Below are 23,550 nucleotides of genomic sequence, written 5' to 3'. Positions count from 1 at the left end.
GAGGATAGGCAGCAGGAAACCTAGTGGTCTGACATCACAGTGAACAGGTAACTACTACCATTCTTAGAGCGAGGCAGAGGGCCAACACAGTCAATAATCAGATACTCAAAACGTTGGCTGAGCACGGGACTAGGAAACAGCGGTACTGGCTTAATAACGTGATTAGGTTTACCCTGTTAATTGACAGTTGTGACAGGTCGATGAACGCACAAACATCCCTCTTTAACTTAGGCCAAAATAAATGTTTCAGTATGCGACTGTAGGTTCTCTTCACGCCCAGATGTCCAGCAACATCGTTGTGGGAAGTTTGTAACGCCAACTCACAAAACATAACTTGTACCATAACCTGACTAATAGCCTCCCCCTACAAAACAACTACTACGAGGCACCCTCTTCCTTTTCAGGACATATATCCTGGAGAAAATAGCCATGGGCGACATCTTCGAACTGTTCCACAGGCACAATTTGGTCACGCAACTCTTCTAATGTGGGGTCAACCCGTAACGGATCACAGGAAAAGTAGTGACAGATTTCTTTGTAACATCGTTAGCCGGTTGCGAAGATAACTCTTGCGCAAACTCAACATGAGTCTGTTTATCAGCCCTTTTTAAAAGTTCTAAATTGTTGGCACATCCCAATTAGCGTCAACCCATCATAATGCAACAAAATGTCTAGAAACCCTCATTATTATCCCGGACGAGCCCCCACTTGTCACTAACCGGCTTGTAGCCTGTAACAAAAACACAGAGATCAAGTAATAACAAAAATATATTTATTAACTGAAGTACACTATATACAATTGGCAATAGTGTATGTGTAAGTGAGTAGTTGCGTGCATAGATGGTGATAATGAGGGGTGTTGAGAGGTGCCAAAACAAACAAGCCTAGGTGTGTCCCATTTTGCTGACGACACTCCGGGCTCCGCCCACCGACATCCTATTGGGGAAAACAAGAGCAAAGAGTAAGAATTCGGCAGACGGAATGGGAGGATCGTCACAGCTTCCAATTGTGTGGAAACAGTTTGGGGAAGGCCCTTTCCTATTTCAGCACAATGCCCCCATACACCAAGCGAGGTCCATACAGAAATGGTTTGTCGCGATCGGTGTGGAAGAACTTGAACACCTTTGGGATTAATTGTAACGCCGACTGCGAGCCGTGCCTAATCGCATAACATCAGTGCCCGACCTCACTATTGCTCTTGTGGTCGCAGCAATGTTTCAACATCTAGTGGAAAGCCTTCACAGAAGTGTGGAGGCTGTTATAGCAGCAAAGGGGGGACAACTCCATATTAACGCCCATAATTTTCGGAATGAGATGTTCGACTAGCAGTTGTCCACATAGTTGTCCACATACTTTTAGTCATGTATCGTATCTTAGATCGCAGACACATTCTCTTGGGGCACTGTCATTAGAATAACACGTGCGATTGGCAACACTTTTCCATCCTCTTTGGATTGGCTGCAGAAAATATCCTCAAGCGAGTTCCGTTACGTCTGGCTGAAGTATCCAATGAAAATTGCATCTAAAAACATCTGGCCAATATGATGAGAGTGGGCGGGACATCCTCCAGAAAGCAATAGTTCTTTGGTGTCAGTAGCTTAAAATTATTGTTTTAGCTTCAGAACTTGTGTGTTGGCCTGGCAACGTTGCTGGAGTTAATAGGCCATATATATTAAGTTGCCTAGGACGTACAGTTCTGTTATGGAACTGGACAAAATGGACGAGAACGAATGGAAATACCACGGAGAGGGCAACAAAAGCCTAGTGGTTTCTAATGTCCAGGTGAGCTAGCTAATGTTAGGTCAGTAGCGAAAATCTTGGTAGCTAGCATATGCTACTAACTAGCTTGGTAGCTAATATATTAGCTAGCTGGTCAGGTTGTCTGGCGCCGTCCAGGTCTGTAAAAGCAGAACAGTGGAAAGTAGAATATTGTTTATTTTACTTGTCACTAGATTGTTTGGCTAGGAGTCATCTGATTATCGTGGTATTTTTTCCCACACCAGCTGCTAGCTACCAAACATCAAGCTAGCGTCGTAGCTAACGTTAGCCACATTTAGTGCCTTGGAAATCAAACTAGCAATGTATTTACGGTAGCAAGCTAGCTAGCTAACTTTAACCTTGCTGAGTTATCACATGAGTTACAGCAAATGACTCTCACACCAACTTATTTATATTTAGGTACCTTCTTTTAAAATGATTTCCCATGCTGATATTTTTCAACACTCCTCCTATCCAGCACGCCAGAGTCCTTCGGCTCCTGAAGTATTCTACAGAAGATGCCGAAAACTCGCATAAGGTTAGAAAATCTTTTCCTGTGTCCCATCAGTTGACTTCTTTTTTTCCATAACAATTACAACCATAACCTGTCAGATTGGTTTATTCTGTGAACCGTTTAGTGTCTTTTTTATTATGGTTAATCAACAACTCAATCCAACTCCCTGTATTGGTTGGGTTTCATGTGATCATTTAAAAGGAATTTTTTTGGGGGGATTTCGGTTTTGGAAAATCAACATTTGTGGGAGCCAGGCAAGGCGGAGTAAGGTGACGTTGCCACCATATTCTGATCTTTGGTCAGTTTAGTATTTTTTCCCCCCACTAAAGGTTAGGATTGTGGGAGGGGTTAGCTGATCCCAGATCTGTACATTACTTGTGTAAGGCCCTCAAAAGGTCCAGTTTAGGGTTAAATGGCTTTCATTGACCGCTTGTGTCAACCAAGCAAGTGAAGGCACAAACACAAGCATTGCATTTACACAGCGCTCTGAAAAACTCCAGGATTGTCACAGAAAACCTAATTTCTCTTCACGGTCTGTTTCTTCTCTTCCAGACAACAGAACAAGCGTTCCGCCACATACAGAACATAGTTGACTATAGTCAAAATGTCATGAAGCCACTACTGGGGGAGAAATTCGTCCACAACGGAGTGAGATATATATATATATACTTCTTCTGTGATAACCATATTGTTGTAGATTGCATGGTGCCTTTTCCCCAATATGTTATGAGATTGAACTGTTTGGTTAAAAGACAGTTCTTTGCCACATGTTATCAAATGCAGTTGAAAGGTCACGGTCAGTTCTGTTCCCTGATACAGCTGATATATGCTATAGATACATTTTAATCAATACATTATTGTGTGATAGTATATGCTATAGGTACATTTTAATCAATACATTATTGTGTGATAGTATATGCTATAGGTACATTTCAATCAATACATTATTGTGTGATAGTATATGCTATAGGTACATTTCAATCAATACATTATTGTGTGATAGTATATGCTATAGGTACATTTCAATCAATACATTATTGTGTGAAAGTATATGCTATAGGTACATTTCAATCAATACATTATTGTGTGATAGTATATGCTATAGATGCATTTCAATCAATACATTGTTGTTTGTGTAGGAGGCTGTGAAGCTCCCGCTGGACTTTGTCCGACAGTTGTCATTGAAGGTTCAGCAGGAAAGGCCAGGTACGTGTTGTCTTTTAGTTGTCAGGGTTTGGCATCTTCAGGTTGTCATGAAATATGACACATCACATTTCCTTGTGTTGTTGTGGAATATATCAGCAGACTAAGCTGTGGGACGTGTGTCTGTGCGGACGTGTGTCTGTGCGGACGTGTGTGCGTGTGTGTGTGTGTGTTTGGGCGTGTGCGTGTGCGTGTGTGTGTTTGGGCGTGTGTGTGTTTGGGCGTGTGCGTGTGTGTGTTTGGGCGTGTGTGTGTTTGGGCGTGTGTGTGTTTGGGCGTGTGCGTGTGTGTGTTTGGGCGTGTGTGTGTTTGGGCGTGTGCGTGTTTGGGCGTGTGCGTGTGTGTGTTTGGGCGTGTGCGTGTGTGTGTTTGTGCGTGTGTGTGTTTGTGCGTGTGTGTGTTTGTGCGTGTGTGTGTTTGGGCGTGTGTGTGTTTGGGCGTGTGTGTGTTTGGACGTGTGTGTGTTTGGACGTGTGTGTGTTTGGACGTGTGTGTGTTTGGACGTGTGTGTGTTTGGACTTGTGCGTGTGGACTTTCCGTTGGGGTAGGGGGACTTGTCGTGTGTGTGAAGTTAGTGGTGACAGAATGCTATCTATAGGTAATGGAATCTACAGTCTGTGTGTCTGGTGAGAACCTAAATGGAATTCTTAAGTGCTTTGTGTTTATTGAATCATTATGAGGACTGCCTTCTTTATGCCTACAGTTAAAACCTACACATCAAGGCCCAGTTCCCAGACACAGGTGATCCTAGTCAGGGATTAAAAATCAGTCTCAAAGGAGATTCTCTGTTTTAGTTCAGAACTAGGCTTAATGTGTCTGGGGAAAACGGGCACCAAATGTCTGTGACCTTAAGTTGTCGTGAATGTGTTATAACAACCCATCTGTCTGTGTGTTCCGTGTCATGGCAGAGTCTCGCTGTGACAAAGTGATGGATACGTTGAGTGGATGTGCCTTGTGTCTGCCGAACCTCACCCAGCTCTCCTGCTGCTGCAGCAGAGAACACAGACCTCCTCTCTGTATAGAGATTAAGGTACAGTCTCAGTCCTCTCTCTATAGCGATTAAGGTACAGTCTCAGTCCTCTCTCTATAGAGATTAAGGTACAGTCTCAGTCCTCTCTCTATAGCGATTAAGGTACAGTCTCAGTCCTCTCTCTATAGAGATAAAGGTACAGTCTCAGTCCTCTCTCTATAGAGATAAAGGTACAGTCTCAGTCCTCTCTCTATAGAGATTAAGGTACAGTCTCAGTCCTCTCTCTATAGAGATAAAGGTACAGTCTATGGGCCCTGGTAAAAAGTAGCACACACACGACTGTTCAAAAGTTTGGGGTCACTTAGAAATCCTTGTTTTTGAAGGGGAAAAAAATATAATTTTTTTGTCCATTAAAATAACATCAAATTGATCAGAAATACAGTGTAGACATTGTTAATGTTGTAAATGACTATTGTAGCTGGAAACGGCAGATTTTTTATGGAATATCTACAGAGGCCCATTATCAGCAACCATCACTCCTGTGTTCCAATGGCACGTTGTGTTAGCTAATCCAAGTTTATAATTTTAAAAGGCTAATTGATCATTAGAAAACCATTTTGCAATGATGTTAGCACAGCTGAAAACTGTTGTTCTGATTAAAGAAGCAATAAAACTGCCCTTTAGGCTAGTTCAGTATCTGGAGCAGGGGTGTCAAACTCATCTTGCCCTGGGGGCCGCATTCGGTCTTCAGTGAGGTCTGGAGGGCCGCATTGAAAATTTGTTTCATTTCCTCTACATCAAAATTGGAAACTGAATTGTTCTCTATCCATCGTTCTGGGAATTTTCTATGTCTAGCTTTCATTCTGGTGATTATTAGCGAGCTGGGCACAATCTACAAATTGTTTGTTTCAATTTGATTTGAGTCATTTTAAAGTATACTGAGTTCATTTTATTTTTTACTCAAACCACACGCGGGCCTGATTGGACACTCTCGTTTGCACAAGTTCAGCCGCCTTCATCATGCATCGTTTAACAAAGTCACCGTCGGAATACGGCTTCGATGCTAATGCTATTTCGCTAGCAATTAGGTAGCTGGCTTTTACCGCTGCTTCACTGACTTCTCGGCTCTGGATGAAAGTTGACTGCTGTTTCCTCAGACCCGCCAGCAATTCGTTAATCTTATCTCTTCTCAGTTGTCCTTGCAAGCCGTCATATTTTTCGCTGTGATGAGTCTCGTAGTGGCGTCGAATATTATATTCCTTCAATACCGAAACTTGTTGCAAACACACCAAGCACGAAGGTTTTCCGTGCATCTCTGTAAATAAATAGGACGTGGTCCATTTTTCTTTGAAAATTCTACACTCCTTATCTACTTTTCTCCGTTTGGATAACGACATTTTGGCTAATGAGGGTGTAGCGGAGAGGTAGAGACCAAGGTATTAACAACGTCGTAACAAGCAGCAGATGGCGCATTGATACCGTCTGCTGTTTTCAGTCTGTCTCAGTGATGCGGCTTGTCTTCTACTCTGATGGAAAGAGTGCGCCCCTTAGCGGATAATCCATGAATTGCAGCGAATTAAAAATATTAATTCCATGTCTTTTATGCATTTTTTCCACTTTCAAATTATCCTGCGGGCCTGATCGAACCTCCTTGGGGGCCGGTTCCGGCCCGCGGGCCGTATGTTTGACACCCCTGATCTGGAGCCTAGAAGGCCAGCGTCCCGGAGTCGCCTCTTCACTGTTGACGTTGAGACTGATGTTTTGCGGGTACTATTTAATGAATCTGCCAGTTGAGGACTCGTGAGGCGTCTATTTCTCAAACTAGACTCTCTACTGTACTTATCCTCTTGCTCAGTTGTGCACCGGGGCCTCTCACTCCTCTTTCTATTCTGGTTAGAGACAGTTTGCGCTGTTCTGTGAAGGGAGTAGTACACAGCGTTGTACCAGATCTTCAGTTTCTTGGCATTTTCTCACATGGAGTAGCCTTCATTTCTCAGAACAAGAATAGACTGATGAGTTTCAGAAGAAAGTACTTTGTTTCTGTCCATTTTTGAGCCTGTAATCGAACCCACAAATGCTGATGCTCCAGATACTCAACTAGTCTAAAGATGGCCAGTTTTATTGCTTCTTTAATCAGAACAACAGTTTTCAGCTGTGCTAACATCATTGCAAAAGAGTTTTCTAATGATCAATTAGCCTTTTAAAATTATGAACTTGGATTAGCTAACACAACGTGCCATTGGAACACAGGAGTGATGGTTGCTGATAATGGGCCTCTGTAAGCCTATGTAGATATTCCATTAAAAATCTGCCGTTTCCAGCTACAATAGTCATTTACAACATTAACAATGTCTACACTGTATTTCTGATCAATTTGATGTTATTTTAATGGACAAAAAAACGTGTTTTTCTTTCAAACACAAGGACATTTCTAAGTGTCTCCAAACTTTTGAGAGGGAGAGAGACCGACCGTTTGGGACAGCCTCGGTCATCTCCCCTTTTTTATAAATTTAAGGATGGAGGTACAGGTGTAGAAGAGTAGGAAGTTACTGCTCAGTGAGGAACACAGTAGAACTGGTTTTGAAAACCCAATTTACATTCCTGGTTAAACAATGATTAAATAAACAGATTATATAAACTTGACAGAGTATTTAAATATACACAGACCGTGAAAAGACAAATGTGATGATACTCCTATTATAAGGAAAAGGTTAGGACCTGGGTTACTGAATACAGGATTAATGGAAGGATGAGTCAGAAGTCATGGGTTTTAGAAGTCAAGGGATGAAGGGATAAGTGTGTTTTTTAGCTTTAAAAAAAAAAAGAGCCGTTTTGTTGAAATCAGTTAATCAACTCGGAGCCACAGTGACTCACTTCTGGTCTTGTGTTTTACAGCCCAAATGTGGATTTCTGCCGTCCTCTAGACACGTTACGAAGGAAATCAAAAACAAGGTGTGCCGCTTCTGTATGCATCAACATTTTAAGGTGAGTTCATATTGTTTTGGGAATGATACTGGAGTAAACCTGTTGTACTACATTGGTTAGACGACCTTGAGGCTTTCTTCAATGAGAAATGACGTGTACATTACCTAAACAAATAGAACAGAGCACAACATCCGCTTCATTTGACTGGTCCTTTTGACTATACCAGAGAATAGACAGGGGTTTAGGACACATCTACTAGGAGCCAGGCACCAGAGAATAGACAGGGGTTTAGGACACATCTACTAGGAGCCAGGCACCAGAGAATAGACAGGGGTTTAGGACACATCTACTAGGAGCCAGGCACCAGAGAATAGACAGGGGTTTAGGACACATCTACTAGGAGCCAGGCACCAGAGAATAGACAGGGGTTTAGGACACATCTACTAGGGGCCAGGCACCAGAGAATAGACAGGGGTTTAGGACATCTACTAGGAGCCAGGCACCAGAGAATAGACAGGGGTTTAGGACATCTACTAGGAGCCAGGCACCAGAGAATAGACAGGGGTTTAGGACACATATACTAGGAGCCAGGCACCAGAGAATAGACAGGGGTTTAGGACACATCTACTAGGAGCCAGGCACCAGAGAATAGACAGGGGTTTAGGACACATCTACTAGGAGCCAGGCACCAGAGAATAGACAGGGGTTTAGGACACATCTACTAGGAGCCAGGCACCAGAGAATAGACAGGGGTTTAGGACACATCTACTAGGAGCCAGGCACCAGAGAATAGACAGGGGTTTAGGACACATCTACTAGGAGCCAGGCACCAGAGAATAGACAGGGGTTTAGGACACATCTACTAGGAGCCAGGCACTACTAGGAGCCAGGCACCAGAGAATAGACAGGGGTTTAGGACACATCTACTAGGAGCCAGGCACCAGAGAATAGACAGGGGTTTAGGACACATCTACTAGGAGCCAGGCACCAGAGAATAGACAGGGGTTTAGGACACATCTACTAGGAGCCAGGCACCAGAGAATAGACAGGGGTTTAGGACACATCTACTAGGAGCCAGGCACCAGAGAATAGACAGGGGTTTAGGACATCTACTAGGAGCCAGGCACCAGAGAATAGACAGGGGTTTAGGACATCTACTAGGAGCCAGGCACCAGAGAATAGACAGGGGTTTAGGACACATATACTAGGAGCCAGGCACCAGAGAATAGACAGGGGTTTAGGACACATCTACTAGGAGCCAGGCACCAGAGAATAGACAGGGGTTTAGGACACATCTACTAGGAGCCAGGCACCAGAGAATAGACAGGGGTTTAGGACACATCTACTAGGAGCCAGGCACCAGAGAATAGACAGGGGTTTAGGACACATCTACTAGGAGCCAGGCACCAGAGAATAGACAGGGGTTTAGGACACATCTACTAGGAGCCAGGCACCAGAGAATAGACAGGGGTTTAGGACACATCTACTAGGAGCCAGGCACCAGAGAATAGACAGGGGTTTAGGACACATCTACTAGGAGCCAGGCACCAGAGAATAGACAGGGGTTTAGGACATCTACTAGGAGCCAGGCACCAGAGAATAGACAGGGGTTTAGGACACATCTACTAGGAGCCAGGCACCAGAGAATAGACAGGGGTTTAGGACACATCTACTAGGTGCCAGGCACCAGAGAATAGACAGGGGTTTAGGACACATCTACTAGGAGCCAGGCACCAGAGAATAGACAGGGGTTTAGGACATCTACTAGGAGCCAGGCACCAGAGAATAGACAGGGGTTTAGGACACATCTACTAGGGGCCAGGCACCAGAGAATAGACAGGGGTTTAGGACATCTACTAGGAGCCAGGCACCAGAGAATAGACAGGGGTTTAGGACACATCTACTAGGAGCCAGGCACCAGAGAATAGACAGGGGTTTAGGACACATCTACTAGGAGCCAGGCACCAGAGAATAGACAGGGGTTTAGGACATCTACTAGGAGCCAGGCACCAGAGAATAGACAGGGGTTTAGGACACATCTACTAGGAGCCAGGCACCAGAGAATAGACAGGGGTTTAGGACATCTACTAGGAGCCAGGCACCAGAGAATAGACAGGGGTTTAGGACACATCTACTAGGAGCCAGGCACCAGAGAATAGACAGGGGTTTAGGACACATCTACTAGGAGCCAGGCACCAGAGAATAGACAGGGGTTTAGGACATCTACTAGGAGCCAGGCATTTTGTTATTGTGAAAGTTGAGTGTTATGATCAGTGTCTGCCCCCTGGTGGTGAGACTGGAGAACTGCACCGGGTGGAGACAGATGGACTGACTCTTGTGCTCTTCTCTCTAACTCAACAGTTGGCCCATGGAAAGTGGAAACGGCTGAGCCGCTACTGTCCCTTGGACCTGTTCTCAGGGTAAGTAACAGTACACTTCACCTGCCCCAGTTATCACTGTCCCTTGGACCTGTTCTCAGGGTAAGGAACAGTACACTTCACCTGCCCCAGTTATCACTGTCCCTTGGACCTGTTCTCAGGGTAAGGAACAGTACACTTCACCTGCCCCAGTTATCACTGTCCCTTGGACCTGTTCTCAGGGTAAGGAACAGTACACTTCACCTGCCCCAGTTATCAATTCAAGGGGCTCTATTGGCATGGGAAACATATGTTTACATTTCCAAAACAAGTGAAATGGATCATTAACAATAAAAAAATGACACTCACAAAAGTTCCAAAATAATAAAGACCTTTCACATCGTATGTCTATATATTGGTGTTGTAACGATGTGCAAATAGTTAAAGTACAAAAGGGAAAATAAAATAAATATTGGTTGTATTTACAATGGTGTTTGTTCTTCACTGGTTGCCCTTTTCTCGTGGCAACAGGTCACACATCTTGCTGCTGTGCTCTAGTTTTGTATATGATTCCACAGCACGTGACTAAAGAGCCGTGTATACTCAGCCTGAATCTCTCTCTGCTTTAGGAACAAACAGAGAATGTCCTTAGCCATCAAGCACTTGATAGAGGAACCTCAAAACAACTTTAAAATCTTCAAGGTATGTATCTCTGCGGTACACCCGTTGTACTCATTCTGCAACAGAAGTCCTCTCGCTGTATTACACAATGTATTACTTCACTCTCACCTGTCTCTCTATCCAGACTGGATCTATAGCTGTCAGGGTTATTAAACCTGTCTCTCTATCCAGACTGGATCTATAGCTGTCAGGGTTATTAAACCTGTCTCTCTATCCAGACTGGATCTATAGCTGTCAGGGTTATTAAACCTGTCTCTCTATCCAGACTGGATCTATAGCTGTCAGGGTTATTAAACCTGTCTCTCTATCCAGACTGGATCTATAGCTGTCAGGGTTATTAAACCTGTCTCTCTATCCAGACTGGATCTATAGCTGTCAGGGTTATTAAACCTGTCTCTCTATCCAGACTGGATCTATAGCTGTCAGGGTTATTAAACCTGTCTCTCTATCCAGACTGGATCTATAGCTGTCAGGGTTATTAAACCTGTCTCTCTATCCAGACTGGATCTATAGCTGTCAGGGTTATTAAACCTGTCTCTCTATCCAGACTGGATCTATAGCTGTCAGGGTTATTAAACCTGTCTCTCTATCCAGACTGGATCTATAGCTGTCAGGGTTATTAAACCTGTCTCTCTATCCAGACTGGATCTATAGCTGTCAGGGTTATTAAACCTGTCTCTCTATCCAGACTGGATCTATAGCTGTCAGGGTTATTAAACCTGTCTCTCTATCCAGACTGGATCTATAGCTGTCAGGGTTATTAAACCATGTCTGTCTCTATCCAGACTGGATCTATAGCTGTCAGGGTTATTAAACCTGTCTCTCTATCCAGACTGGATCTATAGCTGTCAGGGTTATTAAACCTGTCTCTCTATCCAGACTGGATCTATAGCTGTCAGGGTTATTAAACCTATAGCTGTCAGGGTTATTAAACCTGTCTCTCTATCCAGACTGGATCTATAGCTGTCAGGGTTATTAAACCTGTCTCTCTATCCAGACTGGATCTATAGCTGTCAGGGTTATTAAACCTGTCTCTCTATCCAGACTGGATCTATAGCTGTCAGGGTTATTAAACCTGTCTCTCTATCCAGACTGGATCTATAGCTGTCAGGGTTATTAAACCTGTCTCTCTATCCAGACTGGATCTATAGCTGTCAGGGTTATTAAACCTGTCTCTCTATCCAGACTGGATCTATAGTTGTCAGGGTTATTAAACCTGTCTGTCTCTATCCAGACTGGATCTATAGCTGTCAGGGTTATTAAACCTGTCTCTATCCAGACTGGATCTATAGCTGTCAGGGTTATTAAACCTGTCTCTCTATCCAGACTAGATCTATAGCTGTCAGGGTTATTAAACCTGTCTCTATCCAGACTGGATCTATAGCTGTCAGGGTTATTAAACCTGTCTCTCTATCCAGACTGGATCTATAGCTGTCAGGGTTATTAAACCTGTCTCTCTATCCAGACTGGATCTATAGCTGTCAGGGTTATTAAACCTGTCTCTCTATCCAGACTGGATCTCTAGCTGTCAGGGTTATTAAACCTGTCTCTATCCAGACTGGATCTCTAGCTGTCAGGGTTATTAAACCTGTCTCTCTATCCAGACTAGATCTATAGCTGTCAGGGTTATTAAACCTGTCTCTCTATCTAGACTAGATCTATAGCTGTCAGGGTTATTAAACCTGTCTCTCTATCCAGACTAGATCTATAGCTGTCAGGGTTATTAAACCTGTCTCTATCCAGACTAGATCTATAGCTGTCAGGGTTATTAAACCTGTCTCTCTATCCAGACTAGATCTCTAGCTGTCAGGGTTATTAAACCTGTCTCTATCCAGACTGGATCTATAGCTGTCAGGGTTATTAAACCTGTCTCTCTATCCAGACTGGATCTATAGCTGTCAGGGTTATTAAACCTGTCTCTCTATCCAGACTGGATCTCTAGCTGTCAGGGTTATTAAACCTGTCTCTATCCAGACTGGATCTCTAGCTGTCAGGGTTATTAAACCTGTCTCTCTATCCAGACTAGATCTATAGCTGTCAGGGTTATTAAACCTGTCTCTCTATCCAGACTAGATCTATAGCTGTCAGGGTTATTAAACCTGTCTCTCTATCCAGACTAGATCTATAGCTGTCAGGGTTATTAAACCTGTCTCTATCCAGACTAGATCTATAGCTGTCAGGGTTATTAAACCTGTCTCTCTATCCAGACTGGATCTCTAGCTGTCAGGGTTATCAACCCTGTCTCTCTATCCAGACTGGATCTATAGCTGTCAGGGTTATTAAACCTGTCTCTCTATCCAGACTGGATCTTTAGCTGTCAGGGTTATTAAATCTGTCTCTCTATCCAGACTGGATCTATAGCTGTCAGGGTTATTAAACCTGTCTCTATCCAGACTGGATATATAGCTGTCAGGGTTATCAACCTTGTCTCTCTATCCAGACTGGATCTCTAGCTGTCAGGGTTATTAAACCTGTCTCTCTATCCAGGGTGGAGAGTGTATCTACAGCTGTAAGGATGATGCAGACGTGTTACAGGACCTAGATGAATTGGCTCAGCATCTACGGCCATACTTCCTCCCCAATGGCAGCCTTATGAACGGACACCAGTCCAGTAAGGTTGGTATCCTGCGTCCTAAATGACACCTTGTATAGTGTACTACTTTTGACCAAAGCCCAGAGGGTTCTCAAACTCAACTCTGGACCTCAGCTAGTTCCGCTGCGTTTCCCTTGTTCCCCTCTAATCGGGGACTGATTTAGACCTGGGGACACCAGGTTCCCCTCTAATCGGGGACTGATTTAGACCTGGGGACACCAGGTTCCCCTCTAATCGGGGACTGATTTAGACCTGGGGACACCAGGTTCCCCTCTAATCGGGGACTGATTTAGACCTGGGGACACCAGGTTCCCCTCTAATCGGGGACTGATTTAGACCTGGGGACACCAGGTTCCCCTCTAATCGGGGACTGATTTAGACCTGGGGACACCAGGTTCCCCTCTAATCGGGGACTGATTTTAGACCTGGGGACACCAGGTTCCCCTCTAATCGGGGACTGATTTTAGACCTGGGGACACCAGGTTCCCCTCTAATCGGGGACTGATTTTAGACCTGGGGACACCAGGTTCCCCTCTAATCGGGGACTGATTTTAGACCTGGGGACACCAGGTTCCCCTCTAATCGGGGACTGATTTTAGACCTGGGGACACCAGGTTCCCCTCTAATCGGGGACTGATTTTAGACCTGGGGACACCAGGTTCCCCTCTAATCGGGGACTGATTTTAGACCTGGGGACACCAGGTTCCCCTCTAATCGGGGACTGATTTTAGACCTGGGGACACCAGGTTCCCCTCTAATCGGGGACTGATTTTAGACCTGGGGACACCAGGTTCCCCTCTAATCGGGGACTGATTTTAGACCTGGGGACACCAGGTTCCCCTCTAATCGGGGACTGATTTTAGACCTGGGGACACCAGGTTCCCCTCTAATCGGGGACTGATTTTAGACCTGGGGACACCAGGTTCCCCTCTAATCGGGGACTGATTTTAGACCTGGGGACACCAGGTTCCCCTCTAATCGGGGACTGATTTTAGACCTGGGGACACCAGGTTCCCCTCTATTCGGGGACTGATTTTAGACCTGGGGACACCAGGTTCCCCTCTATTCGGGGACTGATTTAGACCTGGGGACACCAGGTTCCCCTCTAATCAGGGACTGATTTAGACCTGGGACACCAGGTTCCCCTCTAATCAGGGACTGATTTTAGACCTGGGGACACCAGGTGGGTCCAATTTAATGATCAGGTGGAACAGAAAACCAGCAGGCTCTATCCCTCGTAGGGTCAAAGTTGAATACCCCTGACATGGGGAATAGGGTGCAATTTGGTTAGGGCTGTCCCCGACAGCAAATAATCTTGTTCGACCGAGAGTAGTCTTTTCTTCGTTGGTTCGAAATGTTTAAACGTGTATTTTTTCCATATATGTTCACACCCTGTGTGTTTTTAATCAAATCAACTTTCTGTAACGAGCTTGTCTGATGCTTTAAGCACGTTGTTTGGTTAAGTAATTAAGACAAACACACAAGACTCGAGGGAGCCAGAGATCAAGATTAGCCTAACCAAAATAAATAAAGCTGTTTCTGACCCCCTCCCTCTCGCAGCTGGCCTTCCCAGATTATGCTGTTACAATCTCAAAGTTGCAGACAATAGGCTACACCAGGGGGTCGACAACCTTTTCCATTTGGAGTGACAATTTATCTTACAATTTTCTACCGACTTGCATGCCAGTTCTGATCTTCATTTTGTACGTTTTGGTGGAACAGTTTCATTTTAATTTATAATAGTTTATCTCAGTCATTGTCATGTTTTTATCTTAAATTCAATCTATATCCTAAATGATACAAATCTATAAGTAACTTCTATACCGGACAAAAATAGAAACGTAACAATTTAACTGAGTTACAGTTCATATAAGAAAATCAGTCAATTGTAATGAATTCATTAGGCCCTAAACTCTGTATTTCACATGACTGGGAATAAAGATATTCATATGTTGGTCACAGATGCCTTAAAACCAAAAAGGTAGGGGCGTGGATCAGAAAACCAGTCAGTATCTGGTGTGACCACCATTAGCCTCATGCAGCGCGACACATCTCCTTCACATAGAGTTGATCAGCCTGTTGGTTGTGGCTTGTGGAATGTTGTCCCACTCCTCTATAATGGCTGTGGGAAGTTGCTGGATACTGGCGGAAACTGGAACACACTGTTGATCCTCAGTCTCAGTGGACTAATCCATTGAATGGCCTGCAGGGATGCCCCGGTCTCAGTGGACTAATCCATTGAATGGGCCTGCAGGGATGCCCCGGTCTCAGTGGACTAATCCATTGAATGGCCTGCAGGGATGCCCCGGTCTCAGTGGACTAATCCATTGAATGGCCTGCAGGGATGCCCCGGTCTCAGTGGACTAATCCATTGAATGGGCCTGCAGGGATGCCCCGGTCTCAGTGGACTAATCCATTGAATGGGCCTGCAGGGATGCCCCGGTCTCAGTGGACTAATCCATTGAATGGGCCTGCAGGGATGCCCCGGTCTCAGTGGACTAATCCATTGAATGGGCCTGCAGGGATGCCCCGGTCTCAGTGGACTAATCCATTGAATGGGCCTGCAGGGATGCCCCGGTCTCAGTGGACTAATCCATTGAATGGGCCTGCAGGGATGCCCCGGTCTCAGTGGACTAATCCATTGAATGGGCCTGCAGGGATGCCCCGGTCTCAGTGGACTAATCCATTGAATGGGCCTGCAGGGATGCCCCGGTCTCAGTGGACTAATCCATTGAATGGGCCTGCAGGGATGCCCCGGTCTCAGTGGACTAATCCATTGAATAGGCTGCAGGGATGCCCCGGTCTCAGTGGACTAATCCATTGAATGGGCCTGCAGGGATGCCCCGGTCTCAGTGGACTAATCCATTGAATGGGCCTGCAGGGATGCCCCGGTCTCAGTGGACTAATCCACTGAATGGGCCTGCAGGGATGCCCCGGTCTCAGTGGACTAATCCACTGAACGGGCCTGCAGGGATGCCCCGGTCTCAGTGGACTAATCCACTGAACAGGCTGCAGGGATGCCCCGGTCTCAGTGGACTAATCCATTGAATGGGCCTGCAGGGATGCCCCGGTCTCAGTGGACTAATCCATTGAATGGGCTGCAGGGATGCCCCGGTCTCAGTGGACTAATCCATTGAATGGGCCTGCAGGGATGCCCCGGTCTCAGTGGACTAATCCATTGAATAGGCTGCAGGGATGCCCCGGTCTCAGTGGACTAATCCATTGAATGGGCCTGCAGGGATGCCCCGGTCTCAGTGGACTAATCCATTGAATGGGCCTGCAGGGATGCCCCGGTCTCAGTGGACTAATCCATTGAATGGGCCTGCAGGGATGCCCCGGTCTCAGTGGACTAATCCATTGAATGGGCCTGCAGGGATGCCCCGGTCTCAGTGGACTAATCCATTGAATGGGCCTGCAGGGATGCCCCGGTCTCAGTGGACTAATCCATTGAATGGGCCTGCAGGGATGCCCCGGTCTCAGTGGACTAATCCACTGAATGGGCCTGCAGGGATGCCCCGGTCTCAGTGGACTAATCCACTGAATAGGCTGCAGGGATGCCCCGGTCTCAGTGGACTAATCCATTGAATGGGCTGCAGGGATGCCCCGGTCTCAGTGGACTAATCCATTGAATGGGCTGCAGGGATGCCCCGGTCTCAGTGGACTAATCCACTGAATGGGCTGCAGGGATGCCCCGGTCTCAGTGGACTAATCCATTGAATGGGCCTGCAGGGATGCCCCGGTCTCAGTGGACTAATCCACTGAATAGGCTGCAGGGATGCCCCGGTCCAACAATGGGAGTGTGCTAAAAATGCACTTCCTCTCTCGCCATTTTGCGCGCATTCATTGTTCCAGACAGGCCGGGTTACTGTAAAGCTCTCTGGGGCCGGGTTACTGTAAAGCTCTCTGGGGCCGGGTTACTGTAAAGCTCTCTGGGGCCGGGTTACTGTAAAGCTCTCTGGGGCCGGGTTACTGTAAAGCTCTCTGGGGCCGGGTTACTGTAAAGCTCTCTGGGGCCGGGTTACTGTAAAGCTCTCTGGGGCCGGGTTACTAAAAGCTCTCTGGGGCCAGGTTACTGTAAAGCTCTCTGGGGCCGGGTTACTGTAAAGCTCTCTGGGGCCGGGGCCGGGTTACTGTAAAGCTCTCTGGGGCCGAGGCCGGGTTACTGTAAAGCCTGGTCAAATGGTACCCTATTCCCTCTGGGCCCTGGTCAAATGGTACCCTATTCCCTCTGGGCCCTGGTCAAATGGTACCCTATTCCCTCTGAGCCCTGGTCAAATGGTACCCTATTCCCTCTGGGCCCTGGTCAAATGGTACCCTATTCCCTCTGGGCCCTGGTCAAATGGTACCCTATTCCCTCTGGGCCCTGGTCAAATGGTACCCTATTCCCTCTGGGCCCTGGTCAAATGGTACCCTATTCCCTCTGGGCCCTGGTCAAATGGTACCCTGTTCCCTCTGGGCCCTGGTCAAATGGTACCCTATTCCCTATGGGCCCTGGTCAAATGGTACCCTATTCCCTCTGGGCCCTGGTCAAATTGTACCCTATTCCCTCTGGGCCCTGGTCAAATTGTACCCTATTCCCTCTGGGCCCTGGTCAAATGGTACCCTATTCCCTCTGGGCCCTGGTCAAATGGTACCCTATTCCCTCTGGGCCCTGGTCAAATGGTACCCTATTCCCTCTGGGCCCTGGTCAAATGGTACCCTATTCCCTCTGGGCCCTGGTCAAATGGTACCCTATTCCCTCTGGGCCCTGGTCAAATGGTACCCTATTCCCTCTGGGCCCTGGTCAAATGGTACCCTGTTCCCTCTGGGCCCTGGTCAAATGGTACCCTATTCCCTATGGGCCCTGGTCAAATGGTACCCTATTCCCTCTGGGCCCTGGTCAAATTGTACCCTATTCCCTCTGGGCCCTGGTCAAATTGTACCCTATTCCCTCTGGGCCCTGGTCAAATGGTACCCTATTCCCTCTGGGCCCTGGTCAAATGGTACCCTATTCCCTCTGGGCCCTGGTCAAATGGTACCCTATTCCCTCTGGGCCCTGGTCAAATTGTACCCTATTCCCTCTGGGCCCTGGTCAAAAGTAGTGCACCACATAGAGAATTGCATGCCATTTGTGACACAGTCTTAATGTTCTGTCCTCCTTTCCTGTAACTCTCTGTTTAAACCCCCAGGTGGTTCTGAATGAGTTGATCCAGGTGATCGTGAGTGCCCTGTTGAGTTCCTGGGATTCCAGGAAGACTCACCTGTCTGAGGGCAGAGCGAGGTGTGAGGCCAGCCTCCTGCACCGGGACCTGCTACGCAACAGTGAGAGACGGGGAGAATTTAAAAAGGCTCATGCATGCTTTTAACAAGTTTTATAAAGCATTATAAACCCGGGTGGTTCGAGCCCTGAATGCTGATTGGCTGACAGCCGTGGTATATTAAACCGTATACCACAACATTTGTATTGCTGTAACGTTGCGTCGTGCATAAGAACAGCCCTTAGCCGTGGTATATTGGCCATATACCACACCCCTTCGTGCCTTATTGCTTAATTATACTGAATGTGTTACCAAAATATACTGAACCAAAATATAAACCCAATATGCAACAATTTCCAATATTTTACTGAGTTACAGTACATATAAGGAAATCAGTCAATTTAAAGAAATTCATTAAGGCCCTAATCAATCGATTTCACATGACTGGGATACAGATATGCATCTGTTGGTCACAGATACCCTGAAAGTGTCCGTAGCTTTATGTCTGACCGTACCATAAACCAGACCGTGACCATGGGGCACTCTGTTGACATCAGCAAACCGCTCGCCCACACGACGCCATACACGTGGTCGGTGGTTGTGAGGTCCGTTGGACGTACTGCCAAATTCTCTAAAACTACGTTGGAGGAGAATTATTATAGAGAAATTAACATTCAATTATTTGGTAACCGCTCTGGTGGACATTCCTGCAGTCAGCATGCCAATTGCACTCTCCCTCTAATCTTGAGACATCTGTGGCATTGTGTTGTGACAACTGCACATTTTAGTGGCCTTTTATTGTCCCCAGCACAAGGTGCACCTTTGTAATGATCATGCTTCTTGATATGCCACACCTGTGTCAGGTGGCTGAATTATCTTGGCAAAGGAGAAATGCTCACTAACAGGGATGTAAACACACTTGAGCGAAATAAGCTTTTTGTGCGTATGGAACATTTCAGGGATATTTTTATTTCAGTAAATGAAACATGGAACCAACACTTTATATGTTACATTTTATATTTTTTGTTCAGTGTAGTTTGACGTTTTCATAAGAATAACTAAAACCAACAAACAAACCTTAAAGAATTTGTATTTTTTTCCCCCAGCTAACCACTGCCTACCCAAAGATTGTGTCCTGGACAAAATCCTGGGGACTCAGATGCTGGATAGTTTAGACATTGAGGGGTTAAACCCCCTGTTTAAACGAGTGGAGCAGCATCTACAGGACTTTCCTAAAGAGAGGTGAGAACCACAATACTGTTATTCAGGGGTTTCAGTTCTGAATAACTAATGTCAACACATTTGGCGTGTAATAACCTAGGTATACCACTAGATGGCGTGTAATAACCTAGGTATACCACTAGATGGCGTGTAATAACCTAGGTATACCACTAGATGGCGTGTAATAACCTAGGTATACCACTAGATGGCGTGTAATAACCTAGGTATACCACTAGATGGCGTGTAATAACCTAGGTATACCACTAGATGGCGTGTAATAACCTAGGTATACCACTAGATGGCGTGTAATAACCTAGGTATACCACTAGATGGCGTGTAATAACCTAGGTATACCACTAGATGGCGTGTAATAACCTAGGTATACCACTAGATGGCGTGTAATAACCTAGGTATACCACTAGATGGCGTGTAATCACCTAGGTATACCACTAGATGGCGTGTAATCACCTAGGTATACATACCACTAGAATGTAATTGTATGCTGTAGAGTTAAGATTTCCCTTCACTGGAACTAAGGGGCCTGAACCCATGAAAAACATTATTCAATTATTCTTCCTCCACCAAACTTTACAGTTGGCACTATGCATTCGGGCAGGTAGCGTTCTCCTGGCATCCGCCAAACCCAGATTCGTCTGTCGGACTGCCAAATGGTGAAGCGTGATTCATCACTCCAGAGAACTAATTTCCACTGCTCCAAAGTCCAATAGCAGCGAGCGTTACACCACTCCAGCCGACGCTTGGCATTGTGCATGGTGATTTTAGGCTTGTGTGCGGCTGCTCTGCCAAGGAAACCCATTTCATGAAGCTCCCGATGAACAGTTCTTGTGCTGACGTTGCTTCCAGAGGCAGTTTGGAACTGTAGTGAGTGTTGCAACCGAGGACAGACAATTCTTATGCACTTCAGCTCTCAGTGGTACCATTCTGTGAGCTTGTGTGGCCTGCCACTTCGCGGCTGAGCCGTTGTTGCTCCTAGACGTTTCCACTGAACAATAACAGCATTTACAGTTGACCGGGGGCAGATCTAGCAGGGCAGAAATTTGACGAACTGACTTGTTGGAAAGGTGACATCCTATGACGGTGCCACGTTGAAAGTCACTGAGCTCTTCAGTAAGGCTGTTCTACTGCCAATGTTTGTCTATGGAGATTGCATACACCTGTCAGCTGACATAGCCGAATCCACTAATTTGAAGGGGTGTCCATGTCAGACCATGAGACATCAAAAAAAAAAATGGGTCTTCTCACAAATGTCTGTAGCATCTGAATGGTTTGGCCCCCCCCCGTTTGGTTTCTTTTCAGTTGGGATATAAATGCCGGCTGTGCTTCCAAAGTTACATATATCTTAAAACATTTTTGGGACGAATGAAAGAAATACCAAAAGAGTAGTTTTTCTTTTCTTAAGACCGACTGTTTTCCTGTAGAAGTAGCCTTCAGATAGACGGTCCGTACAGCCAGAGCTTCCTGGAGAAGATCCAGAAGTGTCCAACTGAAGACGATGGCTCTGTCGAGTACGCGGTCGGGAAGGTGAGAATCCTCTCTGTAAAACCTACAGTATTGAAGTGGATGGTAAAAAAAAACTGCATTATTTACACACGGCCTCATAAATATACATTATATTGCCTTAGGGCTTTAGTGCTTGTTGTTCCCCATTTTGAAATGGATGTAGTCTTGTCTAATAAAGTGGATTTTAAATATATATTTTTTAAAGCTTTATTTGTCTAATATGGCTGCTTCTCATCAGGTCCACCAGTACAGAGTTGCCATGACAGCCAAGGACTGCTCTATCATGATCACCATAGCAACCTGTGGGGAGGAGGACGGGTGAGGACCTAGTTAAATTCTATCTAGTTGTCCTTTTCTTACCTACCGTGTGCCTCTTTAGGGCTACAGTCCACTCCTTGTACTGTTAGCACAAACAGACTGGTTCCCAGGGTAACCAGTCACTACTATATACTGCCAACGTGGAGCAGACCCTCATTCTTCTCCCCCTGTGTACTGCCAACGTGGAGCAGATCCTCATTCTTCTCCCCTGTGTACTGCCAACGTGGAGCAGACCCTCATTCTTCTCCCCCTGTGTACTACCTACAGGTTGGACCAGAGCCTGGAGATCCAGCCTTCGAAGCCTCGCTTCACCTACTCCGTGTCCATCCTAGACCTGGACCCTAAACCCTACGAGAGCATTCCTCACCAGAGCAGACTGGACTCCAAGATAGTCAACCACTACCTGAGAAGCACCCTGCCCAACAACCAGGAACTAGCCAATCAGAGTGTCTTCCTGGGCTGGGACAGAGAAGGAGAGGACTGTACTCTGGTGTTCCATCCTGTTTAACCACTCCCTCTGCTGTCTGGCCTCCCGCTTGGTGTTATCAACACACTCCCTCTGCTGTCCCTGTACCCTAACCCCTCCCTCCCCCGTACCCTAACCCCTCCCTCCCTGTACCCTAACCCCTCCCTCCCCTAACCCCTGTACCCTAACCCCTCCCTCCCCCGTACCCTAACCCCAGACTGAACGCTGCTGTGGAACTGATAGAGCAAAGATTGAATGAACTGAACTGGGAAACATCCTTTAAAACTAAAGATTTGCCATATTATATAACCTGAGTTTAGGAAACGGTGGGCTGGGGTGAAGAAGGGTGTTTTGAAGGCATTGATTATGGTTGTGTACCAAATGGCACCTTATTCCCTTGGGGCCTTGGTCAAAGGTAGTGCACTATGTAGGGAGCAGGGTGCCATTTGGGAAGCAGCCTATGGTGGCACATATGACACCGGGGTCTTCTGAAGCTCATACCAGGAAGTGACATCTCATGGTGCGAGGCTCTGAGAGACCAGGGATACATCAAGTCTTTCCTTGGATCCCCTGATTCCTAGGCTACTCTCGCCCAGCCTCCATCTCGCCTCGCCCAGCCTCCATCTCGTCTCGCCCAGCCTCCATCTCGTCTCGCCCAGCCTCCATCTCGTCTCGCCCAGCCTCCATCTCGTCTCGCCCAGCCTCCATCTCGTCTCGCCCAGCCTCCATCTCGTCTCGCCCAGCCTCCATCTCAACACATCAGAGGGAAGGGAGGACGAGAGCATTTCAGTAGATCTAACTTCCTAGGAACTTCTTCCCCAATGCTCTCCTCCTCATGGCCCTCTGAAAACGTTGAGAAGGAAGCAGGACAATGAGGAAAGACTTCATGCACCCCAGAGGTACAACGGAGCCCGTTGGGACTAAAGTGTTGACGCTACGCAGCGCTAACAGAACCAGCGCTGGTCGTGTTTTCATTCACATGCTAATAGTTGCTTGTGGTGTGTTTTTAGCACATTGCCCAGCTTTTCAGAAGTGGTGTGTGTGTGTGTGTGTGTGTGTGATGGCTGGAGGTTGGAACAGAAACGGTTCCCTATGTAGTCCACAAGGCTCTGGTCAAAAGTGGTGCACTAATCAGAGAACAGGATGCCAGTTCACCCAGCCTCTCCCCCAGCGAGGGGGGGGGGGGGGGGTAGTAGTAGTATCTAAAGGGTGTCTCCTCCAGTGAGGGGGGGGGGGGGGGGGGGGTAGTAGTATCTAAAGGGTGTCTCCTCCAGTGAGGGGGGGGGGGGGGGGGTTAGTAGTATCTAAAGGGTGTCTCCTCCAGTGAGGGGGGGGGGGGGGGGTAGTAGTATCTAAAGGGTGTCTCCTCCAGTGAGGGGGGGGGGGGGTAGTAGTATCTAAAGGGTGTCTCCTCCAGTGAGGTGGGGGGGGGGGGTAGTAGTATCTAAAGGGTGTCTCCTCCAGTGAGGGGGGGGGGTAGTAGTATCTAAAGGGTGTCTCCTCCAGTGAGGGGGGGGGGGGTAGTAGTAGTATCTAAAGGGTGTCTCCTCCAGTGAGGGGGGGGGGGGTGGGTAGTAGTATCTAAAGGGTGTCTCCTCCAGTGAGGGGGGGGGGGGGGGTGGGTAGTAGTATCTAAAGGGTGTCTCCTCCAGTGAGGGGGGGGGGGGGGGTAGTAGTATCTAAAGGGTGTCTCCTCCAGTGAGGGGGGGGGGGGGGTAGTAGTATCTAAAGGGTGTCTCCTCCAGTGAGGGGGGGGGGTAGTAGTATCTAAAGGGTGTCTCCTCCA

At 46.8% G+C, this 23,550-nt stretch overlaps 1 protein-coding gene across 1 annotated transcript; it reads left to right on the top strand.

The window, feature by feature from the left end:
- Positions 1-929: 929 nt before the first annotated feature.
- ippk (inositol 1,3,4,5,6-pentakisphosphate 2-kinase) lies at positions 930-22,966 on the top strand. The gene is made up of 14 exons (XM_071337010.1): positions 930-1,782; positions 2,237-2,296; positions 2,825-2,920; positions 3,412-3,478; positions 4,384-4,505; positions 7,341-7,430; positions 9,732-9,790; positions 10,357-10,429; positions 12,896-13,024; positions 18,170-18,302; positions 19,345-19,480; positions 20,899-21,001; positions 21,219-21,298; positions 21,566-22,966. Exons 1-14 carry the CDS (start codon positions 1,702-1,704, stop codon positions 21,804-21,806), a joined length of 1,470 nt encoding a protein of 489 aa, XP_071193111.1. The 5' UTR covers positions 930-1,701; the 3' UTR covers positions 21,807-22,966.
- Positions 22,967-23,550: the final 584 nt, after the last annotated feature.

This window comes from Salvelinus alpinus, chromosome 12 (assembly GCF_045679555.1).
Source record: "Salvelinus alpinus chromosome 12, SLU_Salpinus.1, whole genome shotgun sequence".
NCBI lineage: Eukaryota > Metazoa > Chordata > Actinopteri > Salmoniformes > Salmonidae > Salvelinus > Salvelinus alpinus.
Note: the sequence above shows the minus strand (reverse complement) of the source record. Positions and strands in the feature narration are given on the sequence as shown.